General features: G+C 36.6%; 3 protein-coding genes and 1 non-coding gene across 5 annotated transcripts in view; all 4 read right to left on the reverse strand.

The window, feature by feature from the left end:
- Nucleotides 1–3,295, reverse strand: part of dtx4a (deltex 4, E3 ubiquitin ligase a) — a 33,753-nt gene extending 30,458 nt beyond the window's left edge. Inside the window, exons 1-2 of one of the 2 annotated variants that reach the window (XM_056259261.1) lie at nucleotides 2,975–3,295; nucleotides 1,428–1,645 (exon numbers count right to left, since the gene is read on the reverse strand). In XM_056259261.1, the coding sequence (XP_056115236.1) occupies nucleotides 1,428–1,638 (211 nt within the window). In that variant the 5' untranslated portion in view covers nucleotides 1,639–1,645; nucleotides 2,975–3,295. Of the gene's footprint in view, nucleotides 1–1,427; nucleotides 1,802–2,974 lie in introns of those variants that run through there. The other variant, XM_056259262.1, reaches the window with a different exon arrangement.
- Nucleotides 3,296–3,546: 251 nt separating this feature from the next.
- Nucleotides 3,547–3,618, reverse strand: trnaa-cgc (transfer RNA alanine (anticodon CGC)). The gene has a single exon. It is a non-coding gene; the product is annotated as a tRNA-Ala (tRNA).
- A 2,324-nt stretch (nucleotides 3,619–5,942) lies between these two features.
- Nucleotides 5,943–8,853, reverse strand: si:ch211-119e14.1 (30 kDa salivary gland allergen Aed a 3). The gene is made up of 2 exons (XM_056259114.1): nucleotides 8,768–8,853; nucleotides 5,943–6,803 (listed from the first exon to the last, which is right to left on the reverse strand). The coding sequence occupies exon 2, from the start codon at nucleotides 6,799–6,801 to the stop codon at nucleotides 6,169–6,171; it is 633 nt and encodes a 210-aa protein (XP_056115089.1). The 5' UTR covers nucleotides 6,802–6,803; nucleotides 8,768–8,853; the 3' UTR covers nucleotides 5,943–6,168.
- A 1,659-nt stretch (nucleotides 8,854–10,512) lies between these two features.
- The window catches only part of coro1b (coronin, actin binding protein, 1B), a 29,738-nt gene continuing 16,644 nt past the window's right edge, over nucleotides 10,513–23,606 (reverse strand). The window contains exons 7-10 of the mRNA XM_056259277.1: nucleotides 22,407–22,552; nucleotides 21,063–21,120; nucleotides 16,169–16,477; nucleotides 10,513–11,332 (exon numbers count right to left, since the gene is read on the reverse strand). Of these exons, the coding sequence (XP_056115252.1) occupies nucleotides 11,210–11,332; nucleotides 16,169–16,477; nucleotides 21,063–21,120; nucleotides 22,407–22,552 (636 nt within the window). The 3' untranslated portion in view covers nucleotides 10,513–11,209. The remainder of the gene's footprint in view (nucleotides 11,333–16,168; nucleotides 16,478–21,062; nucleotides 21,121–22,406; nucleotides 22,553–23,606) is intronic.

Below are 23,606 nucleotides of genomic sequence, written 5' to 3' on the forward strand. Positions count from 1 at the left end.
CATGAGGATGAGAACATGATAACAGAATTTTTATTTCTGGGTGATTTACTTAGCCAATGGTCTATTATCAAAAATGTCATTAATAATTATATAATTATTTAAAATATTTAAAAATATTATATTACTAAATTACAATTAATTAATGTAGTAGTACATAAAAAATAAATATTATAGCCCATCACAGATGACTCATGATTGTTTTTACCTTCTATTTCTAGAGGCACATGTTATTTATAATTTAAAGGGAAAGGGGCTCTCAACTCTAAGAACTTATTATTGGACAACAAAAAAATATATGCGTGTACAAGATGAGCCATCTATATTAATTGATCCACCTGGGAGAGAAAGAATGCAAACCTCACATGTACATATCTTAGTGATGCACTGAAAAAAAATTCAGCCAAAATAGTTTGTGTCGTGACATTTAATTTGTGCTTCTCCAATGATGTGTTTTGACTGTGTCAGTGTTTATTTTGTGTACGCAATGAGGAAAAGCTACAACAGGCAAATACCAGTACTAGTGTTTATGCACTTCAACATGACGAAAAATGTATGCTATATGTAAAGTTTGTTCAGCTGAAATATCGAGAGGTGTCTGGTTGCCGAAGAACTTTACTATAACTGGTTTAATTTATCACCTGAGAACATGACACCCTGTGAACAGCATAAAGAGTTCAATTAACCAACTACACAAATTTAATCGTTTTGCAGCAAAACTATGCATTAGTACTTCAGTACAATTAGTCTCAAGAATTTGACAGTGCATAAACTGCAACACAAAGGTTATCCATCAGACCCCCCTTTATGACCTCGCTCTACTACCATTCATTTTTCCATCTCCTCCTCCCTCGTGTTTTTGGAGCGATGGGCCGCTACCCTTCGTCGACCCTATTCTCTCCATTCCTCCATCTTCCCATGAAGTCTAGTCAGTCTTGCACAATGGCCTTTGTCAGGATGGGTGATAGAGACTCCCAAAATTCTGACAGCCAACAATCCACCCCTTTGTTTCGGCTTCACGTTGCCCCTTGTTATAGGTTCAACCAATCCCTTCATTCTCGCCAGCAAAGCACTCATGTGCATTGACAAAAATCATTAGGAGTTCATGGCAGAGCCACTTGAACTCCACATTGCATGAGACATAAACAAGTGTGAATTAAAAACATGAAGCTTTAAACTATATCAGTGATCTGACTGGAGAAAAATGAAGAGGTTGTTGTTGCTGAAATGAAGGTTTTGAGGCCCAGCCCAACCTTTTTCATACCACGGTGAGCTTTCAAGACATCTGCAGACCTTTGCCTTCAAGTCATCACAATACAGATCTGAGTTCATTGGCGCATTTGTTTGATCTCAGAGCAAAGGCACCTTATTAATAAAACACAATAGATGAGCAAGAAGATAAAAAACCATGTAGGATATCGTTCTCTCACCGGTATCTTGCCGAAACTGGTGCATAGACTGCAGGTCAATGATATACGGCGATAGACGCGAGTCGACCTGGCCCAGCACCACGCTCCCGGCGCCGCGAGGGTCGCTGCGGATCACCGCCTCGATATGATGGGACACCGCCGGGCTGTAGGGTCGCCAGCGCCCGTGCTCGTTCAGCCATTCCCAGACGACCACGGCCGAGGCTAACAACATCTCATACCTACGCGAAGAAAAATAAAGTCACGTCCACAATAATGACGTCTGAATGTGTCTTGACTCAGTTCATTATTTTGCAGCGATTAATTCCCGTGCACAGCACAGGTGCGTTTAGAAGCAAGCGATGCATTTGACCACAAAGGGAATGTTATGCAGCATGCTGTGGCAAGCCATTTGAGCATTTATTCATTTAAACTAACTAGTGTCTACTTTATGTTTCTAGTGCACGTTTTTCGATTACTTGTTGTGAGTAACCTAATAGTGACAAGTAGGCTACCTCTTTCAATTTCACTAAAAGCATTATTTATCGGCTAATTGCCAGTATCAGTACCTATTCCAGCTTTACTTGCATGTATTTACTTAATACTGGTATACCCATTTAAGAGACTATTGGTAACACTTTAGTTTAGGGTAACTAGTAACTTTATAGCATCCATATTACTATGATATTGTCTGTATTAGTACATATAAAGCACATATTAATGCCTTATTCTGCATATTCGACATCCCTTCCTACCCAATACCTAAACTTAACAACTACCTTACTATTAATAAGCAGTAAATAATAGAGTTCAGGCGTAGGTCGTAGTTAATACAAAGTTAATACTGAGAATTGGACCCTAAACTAAAGTGTGACCAATCTTACTATTAATTAATTTAATTTAGTCTCTAATAACTGTGTTTGTCTATTGAACTAAACAAACAAACAAACAAACAAACAGTGTAATAGGTCCAAGCAACAATTGAAATAATATAGTCAGTGAATTGTAAATAATCAAAACCTGAACCATATACACAATATGAATTCAATAGCAAAAAATCTCCAATTTGTTACTATTAAACAATGATTAGCCACTCAGCGATGGTACTATAACAGTAGGCTACTAGTGATACCGAAAAAGAAACAGAAGTACAGAAACAGAAGAAAATAAAAATGTATTAAATGTATCTAATAAAAGTGTAATAAAAGTATTAGTAACAAAATATATATAGACAGTTTAAATGTTATAGACAATAAATGTTAAGACCGCTTGCCACAGAATGTTGTGTTACATGCAAGACATTTTAGTAACGCATTTCTTCCATTGCATCCTTAAAATGTCCATTCTCTGATAAAGAAAAAAGCAAGGCAGATGTTTAATTCTGTTCGTCATCAAAACATTCATTCTCTTTAATATAAAATGGCAGCGGTTCATTTTGTCATGGTGGCTCAGTTACTTGTTTTATCTGTCAATTATAACATGTTCACAACCCATATTTTCCAACTGAACGTGCAAAATCAAAAGGCCCGTTATCTCCCAAATCCGACGAAATAAAGCATGCAAGCACTCACCAATAAGAGATCGTTCGTTTGCATTCAAATCATTGAAGAAGGAGGTAATTCCTTGTGCGAATCCATCTTAACTTGAGCAAAAAAAGTATCCGTGCGATGTAACAATAGTCCCAGATTTTTTTCACAGAGGAAAAGGCAAATCGAATTATTGCATTGTTTTACTTTAATATGCACAGTCGACGCAAAGCGCAGTTAAAGATCTCTTAAGCGGCATGCCTCATTTTACCTACCGCCACGGAAAGACATTTAAATGTTATTCTTATTCTAGTAAGGAATGTGCAGGATTCTTCGATTGTTTGCGTGACTCTGGTTGTGGCCACGCCCACTGGGGCTAAACTGGCCAATGGCGTGGCGATTACGACGCCCACTGACGTTTAACCGACCAATGGTCTGCGCAGGAGTGCAACTTCCGACTCAAGTGTCTCCTCCTAAAATCTTCACAAACGTACGTGCATTTGATGCTTTTCTACAGACATAAAATCTGTAAATTCAGCGACTGTCATCGCAAAGAATTTTAGGATGTCTTGTGTTTACTTGTCCACTATTGTTTTCTTGAAAGAAAGAAAAGTAAGTGGAGATGCCGGGGATTGAACCCGGGACCTCATACATGCGAAGCATGCGCTCTACCACTGAGCTACATCCCCGTCCGTACCGAGAAGAAGGAAATCGAGTCTATGGTTGTAAACGTGTAAATTTCCCTACTGATATGTGTATGTTAGCGGTATTTGTTTCAATAAATTACGTTCTGTATTCTTGTATGGTTTTGTTCAAACCCGGTTCCAGCGAGTTGAGACGAAAAATGTTGACTAGCTGGTTCAGACATGTCTAATAGTAGCCTAATTACACCTGAAACTAAACTCTGCAGGAGTTACAATTTTGATAGTTGGAGAGGCTCATTAGATTACCTTGGTATTCTATGTAATTTACTATTTCTAAGCCATTGAGACTCATTTAAACCTCCATTCTATCTATCTATCTATCTATCTATCTATCTATCTATCTATCTATCTATCTATCTATCTATCTATCTATCTATCTATCTATCTATCTATCTATCTATCAGTCTGTTTGGTTGTCTGTCTTTGCTAGAGCTTTTCAACTAAAACTTAAAAAAATATTACAAACTGAAAACCTTCAAACTTGAAGCTGTTAAAACTACTTCAAAACAGTTCAGGCTAGGCTTTTCAGGCTTTGTCTTGTCACACTTTTTTTAATCTAGTTTACACTATCTATTAGCATATAAGCCCAAATAATAAATCCTGATTAAAACATTTTAGTTGAATGAACTATAAAACTAGTTGAGCAAATATACTTTTTCAAGTTGGAGTCAAGTTTGGACCAACTAAAACATTTTAGTTGAATGAACTATAAAACTAGTTGAGCAAACATACTTTTTTAATTTGGAGTCAAGTTTAAGCCAACTAAAAAATAATAATTGAAGCAACACTTTGAAGAGAGAAATTGAGTGAACGTAAAAATTCTGTGGAACTAGTTACTAAATAATAATTAGTTGAGCCAACCTTAAATTTTTTGTACATTGTACATTCCTTATCATTGTCATCTTGACCCAAGCCATGAACCCTTGCTCAAAATTGTCCAACCCTTGTCCAACCATGATAAGAGATGTGGTTTCACGGATATAACCTCATTCTGGTTGGTGGTTTAGTGCCCTTATGCTACATCATGGCAAATGTAATGTCACAATTCACATTTTAAAGTCACCATGAAATCAGAATGGACAATTCTTATTTTCATGGAATATTGCAGTGTTGAATCTAAATGATTTATCCATGTATACCGGTATATTTAATTCATGTGCCTCTTTAATTAAAATAACTTCCCCTCCCTCTTGCAGCGACATCTCTTCTCTGATGATGTGTTTACTGGCACGAGGGCGGGACAAACCTGTCACTCACATGAGATCGACCAATAGCAAACCACAACCACCCAATCAATTCCTCTTGTACAAATCAAGTTCCGTCATTCGTTTTTTCGTGTCCTGTCCATTTCACTGGGATATAGGCTACACCAAAATAGGGAAGAAAAGACTTCTTTTTCATGTCGACTTGAATTTTCTTTAAAAAAAATATGATTCCTAGTTATTTTGGGGTTTATTATAGGCCTATTCTAAACACGTGCTTGACAGGTTTTGTGAGATTTACACAGTGGCTACAGTATATTAAAATACTCAACAATTCCGACAATCACTTTATTGACATGAAAAATATTCTGTAATGCAAAAATATATACATCTCATAAAAATGTTAACAAGTTTCACAATGTATTTCACACACTGTCAGCATTGGCAGAAAAAAACAGCAGGAAGTGAATAGAACAAACAATTCGCAGAAAGGGTGTGGAAGACCGTTTTACTGACCTTTAAAGTTCAAAACTACTGTACATTTGATACGGAAACTTCTTAGACCTCTACCTTAACCTATCGAAACTTTGCTGGAAAACCTGCAGTACACATTCAACATTGTCTTCTTTCGTCTAATCAATGCTTTATACTTTTTTTTAACAAGTACAAGGCCTTTTAGAATAATTCTTCAGGTCATACATGTGTGTTTTTGCTGCTGATTTTTATAAAGTAAATGTAACAAAAACCTTTATATTTTTAGTAATATTTCAAGATGAACACTTGACTGAAGAAATTTAGGTTTACTTGATTATCCAAACATATACTGTAAAAAATAATCCTGTAAAAAAACGGTAAACTACTGGCAGCTGTGGTTGCCAGCATCATACCGTAACTAAACAGTGTGTTACTGTTTTTGTGTTAGAGCATATAGCTGTTAAATTAAAGTTTTATACTGTAGCTGACAATACGGTATTTAGCTGTTAATTTCAAAAACAGTAACACACCGTATTTTTACGGTATGATGCTGGCAACCACAGCTGCCAGTAGTTTACCGTTTTTTTACAGGATTATTTTTTACAGTGTTTTAGAAAAATATGATCAAATATGATGCTCAGCCAAAAAACAAAAACAAAAACAAAAAACATGCAAATTTTGCTCTATTTGATTTTAAACATTTTGTCTTACGGTTCAATAAACTGTTCCATGGAATTTTTATGTCAGGCTTTGCAGTGTTCAACTGACTCTAAATTTGCATCACTTTTTTTGTGCCGTCCCCTGGGCCAGTCACCTGATTTCCCACCTATTAAATTCGCACGCCATGTTGCTGTGCTTTTCATAACGCAGTCAAGTCATTTCCCTCATTTCCAACTTTGTCCTCCTCAGGCTCAGACCAAATTGCGCTACCTGAAAATGGCGTTAGATCTACGAGCAATCCCACTTTTTCTTCGTTCTTCTTTTCTCCACATTCATGCTCCTCCCCCTCTGCTGCCTCCTCCTTTTCCTCCTCCTTCTGTTTCTTCTTCTCTTCCTCAGCTTCATTCTTCTCACTTTTCTTTTCGTCCGCCTGCGTCTTAGCCCTCTCCCTCAGGTCAACGCTGGAATAGTCACTGGAAGAATCGCCCCCGCCGTCATCATTTTCCTGCTGCTCTCCCTCTGTGTAACTGTCGTTTTGTTTGTCATGACCTCCACCCTCCTCTTCGACACTATCTCCTATGTTCTCCTCGTCCTCACGGGGTTGAGGCCAAATGTGGACACCAAATCTGTTTTCCACAACCCCAACTCCTTGTCTCAATCGATCCCGTAGTCCGCCAGGGGCGAAGACGATGTTCTGGACGGTGTACTGTCCATTTGTGTCCACATTAAGTCTTTTGTAAAAATAGACCAGTGCCAGAGCAAGTATGATTAATACGAAGAGGAGGATAAGGACAGTTGCAGTGCTGTCATAACTCGGTGTATGTGATGCCATGACTAAAAAGAGTGCAAAGAGAACAGGAAGAATTAATGAAATAAATGAATCATTTATTTACACTGCAGGTCAAAAGCTAATAATAGTAAAGACTTTTTAATGTTTTCAATGGTAAAATACTCACCAAGGCTGCATTTATTGGATGAAAAATACAGTACAAACAGTAATATTGTGAAATATTATTATAAGATCTGTTTTCTATTTGAATATATTTTAAAATACAATTTATTCCTGTGATGGAAAAGCTAAATTTTCAGCAGCCATCTCTCCAGTCCTCAAGTTTGGGTTAAGTACGATTTAATATATATATATATATATATATATATAGCCTATATATATATATATATATATAGGCTATATATTAATAGTTTTTTCCCCACCATTAAACTGATCAAAAAGTGACTGTAAAGACATTTACAATGTTACAAACGATTTACATTTCAAATAAATGCTGTTCTTTTCAACTTTCTATTCCTAAAAAAAAATGTATCACGATTACCACAAACATCCTAAGCAGTAAAACCCATTTACAACAATGATAATAGTAATAAGGGGGCATTTACACGACACCATTTTCAAAGTGCAAGTTTTTGAAAACGATTCCGTTCTCGTCTCTGTGTACTGTACACTGTAAAAGCACGAATTTGTGAAAACAGTGACGTCATGTGTTACGTTCAGTAGTTTTTCTTTACAATGTGACATCCAAACTACTGGCCTGACATGAATAATACAGCGTACTTTTCAGTTTTTAGTAGGCTACATGGTGTCATGTAAACGTATCTTAAAAAAGCAGTTTTTTAAAAGCACCATTAACTGATAATAGTTAAGCACCAAATTAGCGATTATTAGAATAATTCATTGAGGATCATGTGACACTGAAGACTGGAGTAAAGGCTGCAAAAAATTCAGCTTTGACATCACATGAATAAATTGCATTTTAAAATATATTAAAATAAATTGTAATAATATTTTACAATATTACAGTTTTTACTGTATTTTGTATTAAATAAATGCAGTCTTGGTGAGCATTTGAGACTTCTTTCAAAAACATTTAAAAAAAAAACTTAATTATTCCAATCTTGTGACCGGTGTAAACAATACATTTATAAAATTCCAAAAGATATATTTATTCAAATAGCCTAAATATAAAAAAATAAATAAAACTTAAATAGAAATACATTATAAAAGTAAATAATAATAATAATAATTTGGAATCAGCACAGGAATATATAGCAATCACAGTCTCCACAGTGTCTTCATAAGCTTTAGCTGGATATTCAGCAACTTGCAGCATGTTTCATAGAGACTGTGATAAACTGTGGCTTTTTGCCCACACAAACACCATCCTCCCGCTCTGTTCTGAAGTGCAGTTGCACGGAAGTAAGCATGCTTGCATTCTTTTTTGAAAAGTTGGCAGGAAATCACTTCGGCTTTTCGTCATTTCTGTGCAAAAGTTTTTTTTTAATATACTTCTCATTGACACACTTACACACCCTAACACTGGTCTTTAATACACGTCTAAATAAATCAGTTTCAAACACTTAATAGCACTTAACAGCAATTCACAAGTTGTGCTAATGCAGCTGTGTAAATACGGACCCAGTGGATGACAGCAATTGTCTTGGCGCATGGGCGAATGTGTAATGTGTCTGCCTGCCAAAACCATGTGCCAAATTACATGAAATGGCAAATGCTCGAAGAAGGGGAAATTAACTAATACATTTTTGCTTTTGAAACAACCTGTAGCCTATTACATGTTTCCTATAACTCACACATAATATGCTATACTTCTTATTTACAATACAGATCGAATACAGAATATATAGATACATAGCCTAGTATATAGTGTTAAAATATGTAAAAAAAAAAAAAAAAAAAAAATATTTTTTAATATACAGTAAATGCTGCTCAAATCAAATTCAGCACATGCCACACACAAAAAAAAAAGTACATTGAAATAACTCACCTTTACTCAACTGTCCTTAAACCCATAGCCCATGCGAGAATAAAATAGAGAATTCAAATTTGTCTTGGCCATATAGGCAGGAAAGAGGGGCGGGGGGAGAGAGAGAGAGAGAGAGAGAGAGAGAGAGAGAGAGAGAGAGAGAGAGAGAGAGAGAGAGAGAGAGAGAGAGAGAGAGAGAGAGAGAGAGAGAGAGAGAGAGAGAGAGAGAGAGAGAGAGAGACGCGATTAAAAAGTATCAGGTTTTTATGCAATAAGGTCATGACAAGAGTCTTGATTTGCAAAATATCAATTCTAAACAATGATGATTTAAAACCCCAAAATATATATATTTTTTATTAATGGGAAAATTAAAGCAATTTGTAGTGGGCAGTTTTGAGGTAAAAGTAATAAAGAAATATGCATAGGAATTAAAAAATAATGCATTTGGCTTGTTTTCTTGTTTAACATCATGATACATGATTAGTTGATTAGAAACTCGTAGTTAAAAATATGCACATTTTATAGTGAAAATAAAATATTCAGATGAAAGCATAGAATAACTTATATAAGGAGTCCACACAGGAAGAGCTCAGTGGAACACAGTTTCCTTTAGCTAGATTGTAAGATGAAACACGAGTCTCTCTCTCAGACCACATCCTGTTGTAAAGCTCGAGCTTAAAGATGCTATGAACCATGAAAGCATGAACGCTTCACTGCTTGTGTAGTGCAGATAATGCTGCAAAAGCAGAGTGTGGTCGTAACACAACAACACGAAAAAGCACATTTTTTAAAACGCCTCAGTTCTTACAGTTGAGGGCTGCGATCAAGATGCAGGCAAAATCTGCCTCAAATACACAACAAGAGATCATGTTTCTTAGCCAGAGCTGGTCAAATATTCCTTAAATGAGTTTTCTAATGTCACTGTATGCTTTTTCAGTTTTGAAATTCACCCTGATTAACCGAACTACTTCCTAGTTTACATGGGAAAATCACTGTTCGGCACTGCTAAGCTAGTTTACTTTCAGTTCTAAAAGTAGCACCAAAAATGTTCGTTTTGACCTCTGACCAGCTGGTACAATCTGTAAGTGCTTGTAATGCGATAAATAATAAAACCAAATGATACACAGTAGATAAGGGGGAATGTCATTTATTAAAAAGAACAGATTAAGTTAGCACTTAAGTTTTAAGTAAATGGGTACTTAGATCATTTACAACATATACAACATTTAAAGCTACATAAAGTCATTCACAGAGGAGGATGAGTCGTTTCCATCATCCCTGATTGTAGTGCCCATGATAAAACAAATACAAAAACACCACCATCTAAACCTCTAAATCAATGTCACATGATTCTACTAGTGTTTTTCATATTCAATCAAACAGGAATGAAGCACAGTTATTCATCAAGAGACTCAAGAATCTCAACAAACCTGCCAAGAACAAGTCCAGGTCTCTCCAAATCAAAGGAAATAAATAAGAGATTTTATTTTCATGACAGTTAAGCACGTTTTGCATTACCATAATGAAAAGAAATATTCTCATTGTTGTATTTGATGCACTGCCTTAAATTTAGTCTGGTTTAAATGTAAAAGAAAATGTATTACAGTTCCTTTATTTAGTGTAATATGGAAAATTATTACTGTAAAATCAGTTAATTCCCAAAAATAGGAATTGAAAGAGAAAAAAATATCCCAATAGGTAAACAATCACAAAATGCAGAATGTGTGCAAAAAAAAAAAAAAAAATGTTGAAAATATCAAAAAAATATTTCTTATTATCCTTTTGATTTTGGTGTGAAAGGTGACCTGGGAAACTTTTCATCCTAGAAGATCTTCATCTGTGTTTTCTGACACTCTTCTTCATTATATCGATAGCTCACAAATTCCTTCAACAACAAGTTTCTATCACATGCTACACACATTTCCACACATGAAACTCTAACCACATCCAAAATAAATGCTACAAGTGTTAAGACGTACAATGGAAGAAAGAAACCCAAGAACAGTGCTGGTCAATGCATGTTTATAAGCACCATCAAACTTTAGCGGAAGAAAGGAATTAATTCAGCATGTTGGATTAATGCATTTCCTGAAGGTTTCATGCTTCAAACTACTTTCATTAAGTAGAAGCATTCATAAATGCTTTCTTAATGCACACTACACGATAATACCAAGTCTGCTTTTCATTTAAAGTCTGCATGTTCATGCAAATATTGACCCAACCAAATTCTGACTTCAGAGTCTGTACTTAGTAGTAAGTACCTGATGTAACAGCCCTAGTAAAGCACAAAATGAGCAGCATTTAGGATATTATATATCAGTGCATCAATAGCCAAAAGTGTACCAATAAAGCTCAATCATTTCTTTGTATTACTATGTCACAGTAACTGAACTACATTTCCCATAACTCTTCAGTTTTTGAATGTGGGTAAGGCTATGTGTTGCGATACGTTTGTAGTTTCCTTCACACTTCTCCGTCCTCAATACGGGCGAGTTGCCTTTCCAGAACGTCGATCCTGTGACCCTGAGCCAGAACCAGAGCCCGCAAAGCCCGCACCTCCGTCAGAATATCAGAAAGTTGGTCCTCCTGTGCAAGAAAGAAAAAAACAACAAAAATGGGACATTAACATTTAGGCTTTAAAGTGCCCCTATTATCCTTTTTTTCCCAGTATTACCTTTCCATGCAGTGTGTAAATACAGGTGTTTGTGAATGTAAAAGGTCTGCAAAGTTTTAAAGATCAAAGTGCACGACAAAAAAAGCTATTGTCTCCTTAAAGAAAGAATAGATTCTGAACTGCCGAAACGAGCCGTCAGCAACTAATTTGCATAATGCCAGTCTATGGTCTTCATTGGTTGTCCATGAATAACGTCTACTTTGACCCTCAAACACTGTAGTTGTAGCTGAGACTGGAAGAGTTTGGTTCATGTTGTCGACATGTAGAGAAGACGCTGTTTTCAGCGCTGCGAAAGTAAATACTCTTTGCATGCATTTCGTAAAGGATGAGGACTTGGGCTCGAAATGATCCGGTAAACCTAACGCCATTGTTCCTGTTCTTTATATAAAGAGCTGAGGAAGATCCGGAGCTGAAGTTCAGATATGGTAATGGCTGTTTCATTTCCGACTTGTGCTGTAAGCAGTAGACCAATCACAACAGACTGAGCCATCTGACCAATCAGAGCAGAGTAGACCAATCACAACAGACTGGGCCATCTGACCAATCAGAGCAGAGTAGACCAATCACAACAGACTGGGCCATCTGACCAATCAGAGCAGAGTAGACCAATCACAACAGACTGGGCCATCTGACCAATCAGAGCAGAGTAGACCAATCACAACTAGGGGTGTAAATCGGAGCCTTAATGACGATTCGATACGATACCGATTTCTTAAGCCAACGATTCGATTTTTTTCCATACTTCAGAATTTCCCGCGATACGATTCGATACTAGATATTTTTAGTATTGAATATTGCAAAAGATGCTTTCCAACAGGTTTTATCATAGTTTTTGTCCAACTCCATTGACTTGACTTGGACAAAAACTACGATTAAACCTGTTGGAAAGCATCTTTTGCTGCGATTTTTGTGTGAGCATATCAGTGAACACCACAGACCACTCGGTGAGTTTAACGTCTTTGTAAACTAAAGTTTAATGCGTTTTATGAAGGATTGTTCCAGTGCACCTATTCAACCATTGTGGAGGTGGGGGGGTGCAACCACAGAAACCGAAAATTCTCGGGCCAGCAGACATGTGTCCAAATTTCAATCTTAACCGTTCTATTTCATCAGAAACGATCTTAAAACAGGGCTTTAAGTGTAAAATACCGAACTTGTCCTTTAAGTTTCAAATAAATCAACAACAAAAAAAAAATAATTAGCCTTTTATTGAAAATACAGAAACAGTATTTGTGGCTAGCAGGACGAGGGACGTGAGAGAACGTCGCGAGGCCGGTGGCGGGAGTGTTAATGAACGTCACCTGTGAGACGCACCGGTTCATTAACACTTACACCACCGGCCTCGTGCCGTTCTCTCACGTCCCTCATCCTGCTCGCCACAGTATTCTATTCACATAATGTGTGTGTTACACTATAGCAGTCTTTCTTTTTGCAAACGGCAACATCTCTTACCACTGCTCCATCTGTTTTCCTGAAGCCAAAATACTTCCACACCCATGACTTGACGCCGACTGGAGTGTGTAACATTTCACTTTCATTGGCAGCTCGCGCTGACGGTTCCATCTCTCTTGAAAGTCAGACTCAACAATGTGCGTGACCATAGATAGACTGTGAAACCTAAGTAACGCGTGTGAAGTAGAAGACAATAATGAGGTTAGCGCCACCCGCAGCTTAGGAGTAGGTTGTACGTATGTCGGAGTGGATGCTGAAAATACACAGGCGAACAGACAGGCGGCAAAATAAACACATTAATCGATACTCTTGCGGACGCATGCGGCTGTATAATCGATGGATCGATACGAATCGATTAATATTTACACCCCTAGTCACAACAGACTGGCCAATCAGAGCAGAGTAGACAAATCACAACAGACTGGCCAGACAGAGAGAGATAGTGTGTGTGTGAATTACCTGGGTCTGTGTAGCGTCTCTCTCTACTAACAATGAAGCTTTGAGTTTAATTACTTCAAATACAGCTATTCTAAAACCCTCATTGCTAATTAATACAATGACGCAATCAGATTAAAAGTATTCTGACATACCATGTTATAAATATATTTATACCATTGTGTGTCAGAAACCGATTCTGATTAGCTGGAAGCAGGCCCGTCGCCAAGGGGGGGCATTAGGGGACCGTGGCCCTCTAATCATATGGTCATCGAGCAAACTTACTATTGAGAGCAAAAAAACGTTTCCACGTATTCCATAACGAAATGTCGTCAGCATCATTTAGCACACAGGTGCACTAATCTCTGTAACTTTAAATAACACATTGTCTTCAGAAATATGAAAATTAGTCGGAGCGTGTAAGGCTCTGCGCAAGGCTTACCTTCCCCTGGCCAAGCGGGTTTGTCGAATTTTCTGATTCATTTGCCTGCTAAAAACAGCCTACTGTTTCCACGTAAAAAAAAGGTAATTTTTCTCAGAATTGCATGATATAAAATCAAAATGGCAAGTTATAAAGTCAGAGTTGAGTGATATACAGTCACATTTGCGTGTTATAAAATCAGAATTGTGAGAAAAACTCTGAATTGAGAGAAATCCATGTGAGAATTGTGAGATGAAAAGTCGCAATTATCTTTTAATTTTTTTTTTATTCCGGGGCGAAAACAAGCTTCCATATACTTCTGATTGCTTTTAGAGGGAAAAGCTGTACATAAATGCTGGTCTAGGATCAGTTTTTTTCTCCGTAATAAAAGAATATTGGCTAAACTCCGGTGTTTTGAGCGGTGAGTGGATTAGTTCTACGCGCGTGCAAATCCTCTCGTTATAATAAGGAGTTAGGCTATGCAAATAAGGCATTATTGTGTATCAACTTTACTGATAGCCTAGGAACTTTGTGAGATCGCGATGAAGTTGAATAACCGCTTTTTAAAGATAATAAAATAGGCGTTCTTTGCGAGCTTTCTGCCATGTCAAATCCTGCATATAGCCTAGTAAATGTTTTTAAAGGGGAAGCGCATCCTCATGGTGTTGGTTCACCCTCCGCCTATGATCAGAAACTTAATATTTTGTGTTTTGGTGTTGTTTAAATATAGAATTTGGTCTATTTCAGTTATATTAGACTAAATAGAGGAGGTCTGTATTGTAGATCATAAAAAGTGTGCCCCCCCATGAAAATGAAATGCCCCCCCATTCTATATGTTCTGGCGACGGCCCTGGCTGGAAGGTGTGTGTTCAAACCAAGCGGCAACCTTCCAGTCTCTCTCTTGAAACCGACACGGAAGTGACTTAAACTGGATTTCATCGACTGGCCGCTAGAGACTGGCTGCAAAAGAGAGTCAATCCCATAGACCCCCCATGTTTATATGCCCAACTTTACAGCAGGGAAAAATATGTTTACAACCTGGTGCAAAAAAGTGTTTTTGGTCTACATAGCTAATTTTGCCCTTCATGAAAACTGTGAGGGGGGTGATTTTTTTTTTAACTCATCCGTTTAAATTATAATAAGCCTTAAAGTTCTGCATAATTAAGGGCGTGGCCACTTGAGTGACAGTTGGATTCCCGCTGCTGTCACTACCAGCCGTTTGTCTGCTGTCTGTTAGCCGTCACGTCACCTCAGCTAATCCCGCCTTTTTGCCCATTTTGGGTTATCCGGTGATGCGCCGCCAAGATGGCGACGGCCGGCCGGCTCCGCCGACTTTGGGCTTAAAAAACGCTCTTCAGAAACCAATGGGTGACATCACGGACACTATGTCCATATTTTATTTAAGTCTATGGTTCAAATCGTTCAATTGTACAGGTAGTTCCAGTCAGTTTAATCACAATTCTATATTAAAGGATAATTCCGGTATTTAACACTTTGAGTCTATTTTCTAGTTTGTTTTGGATGAACTAGAGTGGTGGACTTAGAAATGTTGACGATGGGTCCTGTCTCGACTTTTTGACTATTTTAGAATCGCCTCTGAGCGCTTCAGAGTGGCTGTCTATGGGCATGCTCAAACACGTCCTTAAAACAACCCTTAACGTTGGTTTTCAAAACTGTGCAACTCACCGAGTGGTTAGTGGTGTTCGTTGATGATTAAAAACAAATATATCGGCGCAATGTATGCTTTCAATCCGTGTTATTTGCTATAGTGGAACTATTTTTTTCAGATACCTCACAACCGCGTATAAACTTCCGCTCGCTATTTGAGTCTGAAGCATTAGCACACTCCCGGCCACTTGATGGCGACAACCACTTTGCCGCAGTTGCTCAGCTCACGCTAGCCTTCTGAGAGACGGAAAACCGAGCGAAAAGACTACAACCAAATGTAAACAGACCCCTTTCCGTTTCCGGTAGCGCAGTAATATCAACGAGCACTGAGTCCTCCAGCAGACATCAATACGATTTTAAAAAATGGCAAATAAAACACGACAGAAACTGTATTTCGCTACGCTACTTGTTTTGGAACATCAACGAACACCACTAACCACTCGGTGAGTTGCACAGTTTTGAAAACGAACGTTAAGGGTTGTTTTAAGGACGTGTTTGAGCATGCCCATAGACAGCCACTCTGAAGCGCTCAGAGGCGATTCTAAAATAGTCAAAAAGTCGAGACAGGACCCATCGTCAAAATTTCTAAGTCCACCACTCTAGTTCATCCAAAACAAACTAGAAAATAGACTCAAAGTGTTAAATACCGGAATTATCCTTTAATGCACTGCTTTCAGTGAAGCACACACACACACACACATAATGTACAATAATGAGACGAGTCCAGCTCAGCCGACCCAGTCTCCTCATTTCTCTGAACCTTGTCACTCACCTCTTTCTTTACTCTCTCTATCCCACCATCTACATCCCTTCCTCCTCGCCCGTGGCCCGGAGCCTCGCTCTCCATCTCAACCGCCATAGGGTTTGCTGGCGCAGTAGTGCTGGTGGGACTAGTGTTGGTCTGAGAGAGCAGTTTGGGTCGACCCCGCAGCGTGCCGGCTTTGGTTGGAGGGGCCATGTAGCCTCCGCTGAGGGAAACCAGGACTGGAGGGGCATCTTGTCCTGCTATCCAATCTTCCGCCAATAGAGCGGGTTCTAATCCCGCCGTATCCGGGTACAGATCCCCTTGAAACAGGTCGGACTGATAGTGGGTGGGGGAAAAGAAGAGTTTAATTTAGAGAGATGGTGCAGTTTGATAAACATGCCAATTAATAGTTTGCATATGGGCAGTTGAACATGGGTTTTCTTCCTTCCTCTTTGACACATTGACTCTAAAAATACAGCAGTGGGGGCAGTACCAAGAATTCATAAAATACCAGCTAAGAATGATAAATTCAAATAGGTTTCCTGTTTTATTTTATTTTCACATTGATTTCACCTAAAAAAATTATTTACTCACCCTCATGTTGCTTTTTCTTCTGAAGACCACAAAAGAAGATATTTTGAAGATTGTTGGGAACCAAACAGTTTCGGTTACTGGTAACTTTCATTGTACTGATCAAAAACATTGAGCCATTTCTCAAAATATCTTCTTTTATGGTCCAAAGAAGAAAGCAAGTTCAGCAGGTTTGGAATGACATAAGCGTGAGGAAATTATTTCTGGGTGTATTTCTGATACTATTTCTATCTCTTTAAATATAGCAAAGGGAGGGAAATGAGAGGTTTGTCTATTTTTACAAACAGAGTAAATTCATTTTATTCGGTAACTAAGAGCATTTGTAAATTAAGCTCTAAATGGTTTAATCAGGGCTGCCAACTTTTGAGTTTAGCTTGGAGTGAGATTTATGGAAATATTGGGGGGGGGGGGGGGAATAAAAAAAGTGTCTGATTGTCAAAACATTTGGTAAATAAACAGAATGTTATTAAGTTCAGTGACAACATGTTACAATATTTACATGGTACAATGACTGGTAGGCTATTTTTTATTATTGCTTGACACAAATTTCATGATTTCAATTCAAATTCTTTTGATTTGATTCCGATCTTGATTGAATATAGATTCATTTGGATAAATATTAGCCTGCGTAGAGATACATGTTAATTTTTCTCAAGAAAAAAAAAAAAATCACACCTAATGCTGTAAACATACAGAAAGCTGTCATTAAAGGTTAAAAATAACAACTCAAATTAAATATGATGCGGTTTTTAATTTATTTTATTTTAATGCTATAAGTTCAATTATAATAAATATGTAATATAGTGCACATATTTAGCAAAATACTCCTCTCTATAACTAAACTAGCCAACTAACGTGCTATGGTCATTAAAGGGCTTTTTTCTGAGGTAAATGTTAGTGACAGGCTATATTGTTCTCCAGCTGTTTGGGTGAAAAACACTGATTGATTGATATTATGTATGAGGCATTTACATTTGGCTAAGTTGTGTAATGCATCTTTCAACATACCTGTTCATTCGTGTTTATTTACGAGTAAGAGATGATCGGTTCACGTGCCGCTTGGACACGTGAGGTGCTGCCTACAGCGATCTGTCACGTCACATTTACAAGCGCCAAAACGGTATTTATTGTTTGAATTTCATAATAAAATTGACAGAATCTGAGAGCTGAGAAAAGTAACCAGCTCTGTCTTGTCTGTTGGTGTCGGTGTTGGTGTCGATTTCTTTCTGCGTGAGAAAATGGATGTGTGGCGTGAGAAAATGGATGTGTGGCGTGAGATGGTGTGAAAACTAAGTAGCCTATCAATTGCGTGAGAGTTGGCAGCTGATCTATTTTTAAAAGTGACAAATAAATATTACACATATTTTACACATTTTCTTTGTGCAGTTTTGTCAAGCTTCAAATTTAAAATTTCTTAAAAATAAAAATAAAATAAAAACATCAAAAGAGATTTCTACTATGAAGTATCAGGATAGATTAGTGTTTAGACTGTATCACCTAAATATATATTATTCAAATACCAGTCAGCATTGGGTCTGCTTGGTGCATTTCTGGCCTCATGACATTATATGTACAAACATGCATGAACATTAGGGCTGTCAATCTTCCTCTATAATACTATTCGAATTCCATTCCTTATTTTATTTAATATTCGAATATTAAATGCTCAAATTCATCCTATTATTAATATTTACGACATTACTCAGGCTTATGGATCGCCAATGCCAATAGCATGTGGTTGTTGTTACACGTTCTGTCCACTAGAGGGATATCTAACATTACAATAAACATTTTATTCGTGCTGAATATGGTTGAAGCGCTACCGATGGTTTTCGGCTAATATCTCCGCTAAAACACCACCAAAAATTCTGAAACTTATATCGTTCTTTTCAGTTCGACTAGACGGTTCCAACGAGTTTGGTGCTCACCGAATCCGTTGAGTTTTCACCAAGATATTTGCGCTTCAAGGGCGCTTTTTTACGTTGTTAAACATTTACCATTTTTGACAGTATTGTTATGATGATACAGCGTGGATAACGTGCACAATTGTGTTACGATTCAAAAACGTTAGCCTATTGTTCATCAGACGAAACAAAAGCATTTAATTTTCACATGTAAGTCAAGGTGGCGAGAAAGGCAAGATTCCATATAAAAAAAAATAATGAATGGGAATAGGAGCAGGCTTCACTCAATGTCAATGGTTAAACTTAAACTTTAAGAATGCTGGCCTGATGATTAGAATATATAACGTTAAACAGGAAAGAGGCCGCACTATGCATAAATTGTTTTATTTGCACAAACGCGTTTCGGCGCGTGCCTTCTTGAAACGCGTTTGTGCAAATAAAACAATTTATGCATAGTGCGGCCTCTTTCCTGTTTATATATATAAAAAAAATTAAATATACATAAAAAAACAATATTCGAATAGTAACTTCAGCATTCGAATAGTATTGATTTTTTTAATATTCGAATTATATTCGAATTTCGGAATTAGTTCCAACAGCCCTAATGAACATCAACACTAAAATACATTTTATTATTAAGCCAAGTGTCCTGCACATTAACCTAACTGCAAATGTGAAACATATAATTTAAAACATACCTAAAACACTGAATAAATAGCATTAGTTGCCTGTCCCTACTCTCCAACACTACTACATTTTAACATAAAATATGATTAAAATCCTTCAGAAATATTTTTTCTTTTGCAATGTTGCGTACCCTCATAGCCCATCATAGCCCAATGCTTTAAAAAATAAATAAAAAGATTTGTATTTGATAAAAATACACATTTTAGTCGTGTCTCCAGGTTGTCAGTCACTCCTGTTACCCTAAGACATCCCCCCCTCTGAAAAACGGGAACATTTCCCAAAGGCACATCTTCAACAGGATATTGCATCATCTGAATCTTCTGAAGGCTATTTGAAGACCTAAAATATGTGTTCTTAATTTATTTTCTGTATATTTGATGATATTGTAACTACGCCTGGGAAGTTCGTTTATTTTAATAATAAACATAATTTTGGGGGGAGGTCTAAATCACTAGAATTTGCTCAATGCCCTGTTAGCATGTGGCTATATTGTATGTATTTGCTAATCCTAAAAACTCAGTCCTGTTATACAAAAAGCAAAAAAGCAACAGGACCGAGTAATAGTAACAGGAGTGAGTAGTGTCCTCTGCTGTGTTGATTTATTAGTGTGAATATTAAGCACACTAATCTAGATAAATTTGAAACCGCATCTTTTTCTCTATGTTAGCCTTCCATCTGCACTGAATGTTTTTGTAAAGTGCTCTCTCAAGTGGATACATTTGAAAATACAATTTTCACGTTGTAGTGTCCTGTGTTGTTGTGTCTACTATTCACTTTATAGCTGTTGTGCCTGCTATTTTTACTTCATTATTTCACTAAATTTAGAAACAAGTGAGGTGCAGCTGAGCTCACTAGTTCAACAGGTTTCACTATTAGTGAGGACATTAACACCTCACAAGTGTAGTCACACATGGACACGCATTCCTGTTACCCAGTGTTCATTCCTGCTGCTATATCGTTTTTTCAATAAAAAAAATTTATTGTGTTTGGTCCATTATTTGTCCAATCGTTTAACAAATCGCATTATTAAAAAAATGGATAAACTGAGTCACCTTTCGGAAAAATGAACCTTGTGTGCATATATAGTGGTTTTTATGAAAAATATTAATTATTTGAACATGAAACCAACGGTTTCTTTAAAATAAACATCTCCTTGAGGGAAAAAACAAAGTAATTAGTTGACATGTTTGTAAACATGTTTTTTTTTTAACGCTTTTGGTAACAGGACTGAGAAAAATGCATCCGTCTTCTACTTAAAAAACCTTGTAAAAATGAAATGAAGTTACTTGAGATGAACAAGTACATATTTTGAATAGTTAAATATACATGTTATTAGATTCAGTTTAAAAAAAAAGTTATTTTCAGGAGTATAATAAGGCCATGAGCATATCATCACCATTTGAACATATATATTTTTAACAAATTGCAGTATGTATGGCTGATAGAGAAACCTAAGCATCGCTGTGCAATTATTTTTCTACACACAAAGCAAGAGAGCATTTACAATATGGTATTTTTCAGAGAACTTCCTGTAACACTTAACTTTCCAAGCTTTCAAAGCATTTAAAAAAACAGAAATTCAACACTTCTATCAGAACAAAGTTCAACTCAAAGCTCTTGTAGATGACAAAATGGAATAACTAATTAGTAGCCAAAGGTTACTTACTAACTTTCCTTTCTGACTTGCTGTAAACACAGATTCAAAACTGAACGCATGGATGCATGCAGACTGAACCTACCTTCCGTGGCACAGTCATAGATATGGGCTCAACCTTTCTCTCATGAAGCTTATAGAACCTGATGGAACAAGATGAAGAACAGTGGAGATAAATGCAAGCACTTGAGAGAGATGCTGTATAAGCTCAAAAATGAAAATGATTTTTAGCGAATGATACGGTAACACTACAATATAGTTAACATTAGTTAACTATGAATGAACAATACTTTTTCAGCATTTATCAATCTTATAGTTAATATTAATTTCAACATTTACTAATACGTTATTTAAATCAAATGTTGTATTTGTTAACATTAGTTAATGCATTGTGAACTAACATGAACAAACAATGAACAGCTGGATTTTTATGAACTAACATTAAGAAAGATTAATAAATACTGTAACAACTAATGTTAACTAATGAACCTTATTGTAAAGTGTTATCAATAATAGCCTACTTGTTCCAGTTTGTTACTCAGTTACTGAACAGCTTCTTAAAAATGAGTAAGAACAGTGAAATGTAAACTCAGAATATTAAGCAAACATGCAATAATAAAATATGTTATAATAACACAAATATACTTTATGTATTTAATCTCACTTTATTAACCAATGTCTTTGCTGCTCACCTTCGATTATCCAATACTAATAAGCAAAAATTATTTTAGATAAACATCACATTTGTGTTTTTGTTTTGTTATTAAGAAGTCCAAGTGAGAAAAAGTAATTCAAAACTAACGTGGCGCATTACTTTCCATAAAAAGTAACCAAGTAACGTAGTTCGTTTTTAGGGAGTAACAAAATATTTGAACACATTAATTTTAAAAATGACTTTCCCTAACATATTTTAAAATGTTACAAAAGATTTAAAATAAATATAGTTATTTTGAACTTTCTATTAATCAAAGAATCCTAAAAAAAAAATTGTATCACGGTTTTACATTAAGCAGCATAGCTGTTTTCAACACTGATAATAATAAGAAAAGTTTCTTGAGCATCAAATCAGCATATTAGAATGATTTCTGAAGGATCATGTGACACTGAAGACTGGAGTAATGATGCTGAAAATTCAGCTTTATCATCACAGGAATGAATCACATTACATAACAACCCTCATTTTCTTTCTATGTTGCCGTCTGAATATAAAAAAAATAAAAAAAATGTCTAGGTTCCATGGAAGAAAGAATGGAATCACATGAGGGTAAGAAAACATTAAAAAAAGTCTAACATCCCGGACAAATAACCAGTCAAACAACTTTGGCACCAAACAAAAGACTGAAGTTGGAGTTGCCACTTATTAAATAGTGTCATTCTTCGATGTCCTGATTCTTTCTGTCTTAAAATCACACAGTAGTTCAGTTCGTACCTTGCTATTTCACACTTGTTGACATCTACTCCTCGTTTGCTTAGAAAACCAGCACCTCTCTGCGGCTCCTTACTGCTGTACAGACTCAGGAAATGAACAAACGGTGACTCATCCGTCACCTCAAAGTAGCGAATGGTACAATCCCCCTGTGAAAGAGAGACGGTCACAGACAGCTGAGCTAGAGCTCGTTGACTACACTGGATTTCAGCAATTACCAGTTCTACTTTTATTACACGGGCCCCTGAGACACACGATCTATGGTATGCATCAAAGTACCAAGGTATTAACATCTGATACCATCACTGTGCCATTTACCAGCACTTAATCAACATGTGCTTACAGACTCAACATCTCGTACGCCACCGTTCAAAAGTTTGGGGTCAGCAAGATATGTTTTTGGTTTTGTTTTTCTGAAAGAAATTAGTACTTTTGTGCATTGAATGTATCAAAAGTGACAGGGAGGACTTTTACAGTGTTACAAAAATTTTCATTTTCCATTTATCAAACAATCCTGAAAAAACGCCACCACAGTTTCTACAAACATATTCGACACCAGCTGTTTTCATTTCACCCTGATAATAATAGTGAATGTTTCTTGAGCAGCAAATCAGTCTATTAAAATGATTTCTGAAGGATCATGTGACACTGAAGACTGGAGTAATGATGCTGAAAATTCAGCTTATATCACAGGAATAAATTACATTTTAAAAATTATTAACCCTCTGGGGTCCAATGTGTTTTTGGGGTCCTTGAGATGTTTTGACATACTCTGACATTTGTGCTTTTTTCAGTTGCTTATAAACATATTACTGGCAAAGGTGTAATTACACTCTATTTAGCACACACAGGGCTACCATAATGTGTTATCAACATGTATGTACATTTTTGTATTTTTGAGAGAATATTGTTTATGCGTGGTTATTGAAAAAATAAAAACTTAAAGTTTCTGAAATAAGGCCACAAAACACATACTAAATATCTGTCCACAAGACTTTTGACTAATGGATGTTGTCGCTTAGAGTTTTTTCTTCAAAATGATCTGAAAATCATCCTGCCTTATCATTCACATATAACAATAGATTGGTTTAAATTTAAAAATGACACTTTTTGTTTGGAAAGGCAATATGCGCAGGGGTGTGACCTGCTGTGATTCACACCTGAGAAGACAATGGGCCCGCATAATGAGCGCATAATGGGGCT

Source organism: Rhinichthys klamathensis, unplaced genomic scaffold, assembly GCF_029890125.1.
Source record: "Rhinichthys klamathensis goyatoka isolate OS25496 unplaced genomic scaffold, OSU_Roscu_1.1 h1tg000165l_1, whole genome shotgun sequence".
In the NCBI taxonomy this organism is placed as follows: domain Eukaryota; kingdom Metazoa; phylum Chordata; class Actinopteri; order Cypriniformes; family Leuciscidae; genus Rhinichthys; species Rhinichthys klamathensis.

Excerpts from the sequence above, each read along its gene's own strand:
- si:ch211-119e14.1 (XM_056259114.1), bottom strand. The coding sequence starts at position 6,801 with ATGGCATCACATACACCGAGTTATGACAGCACTGCAACTGTCCTTATC.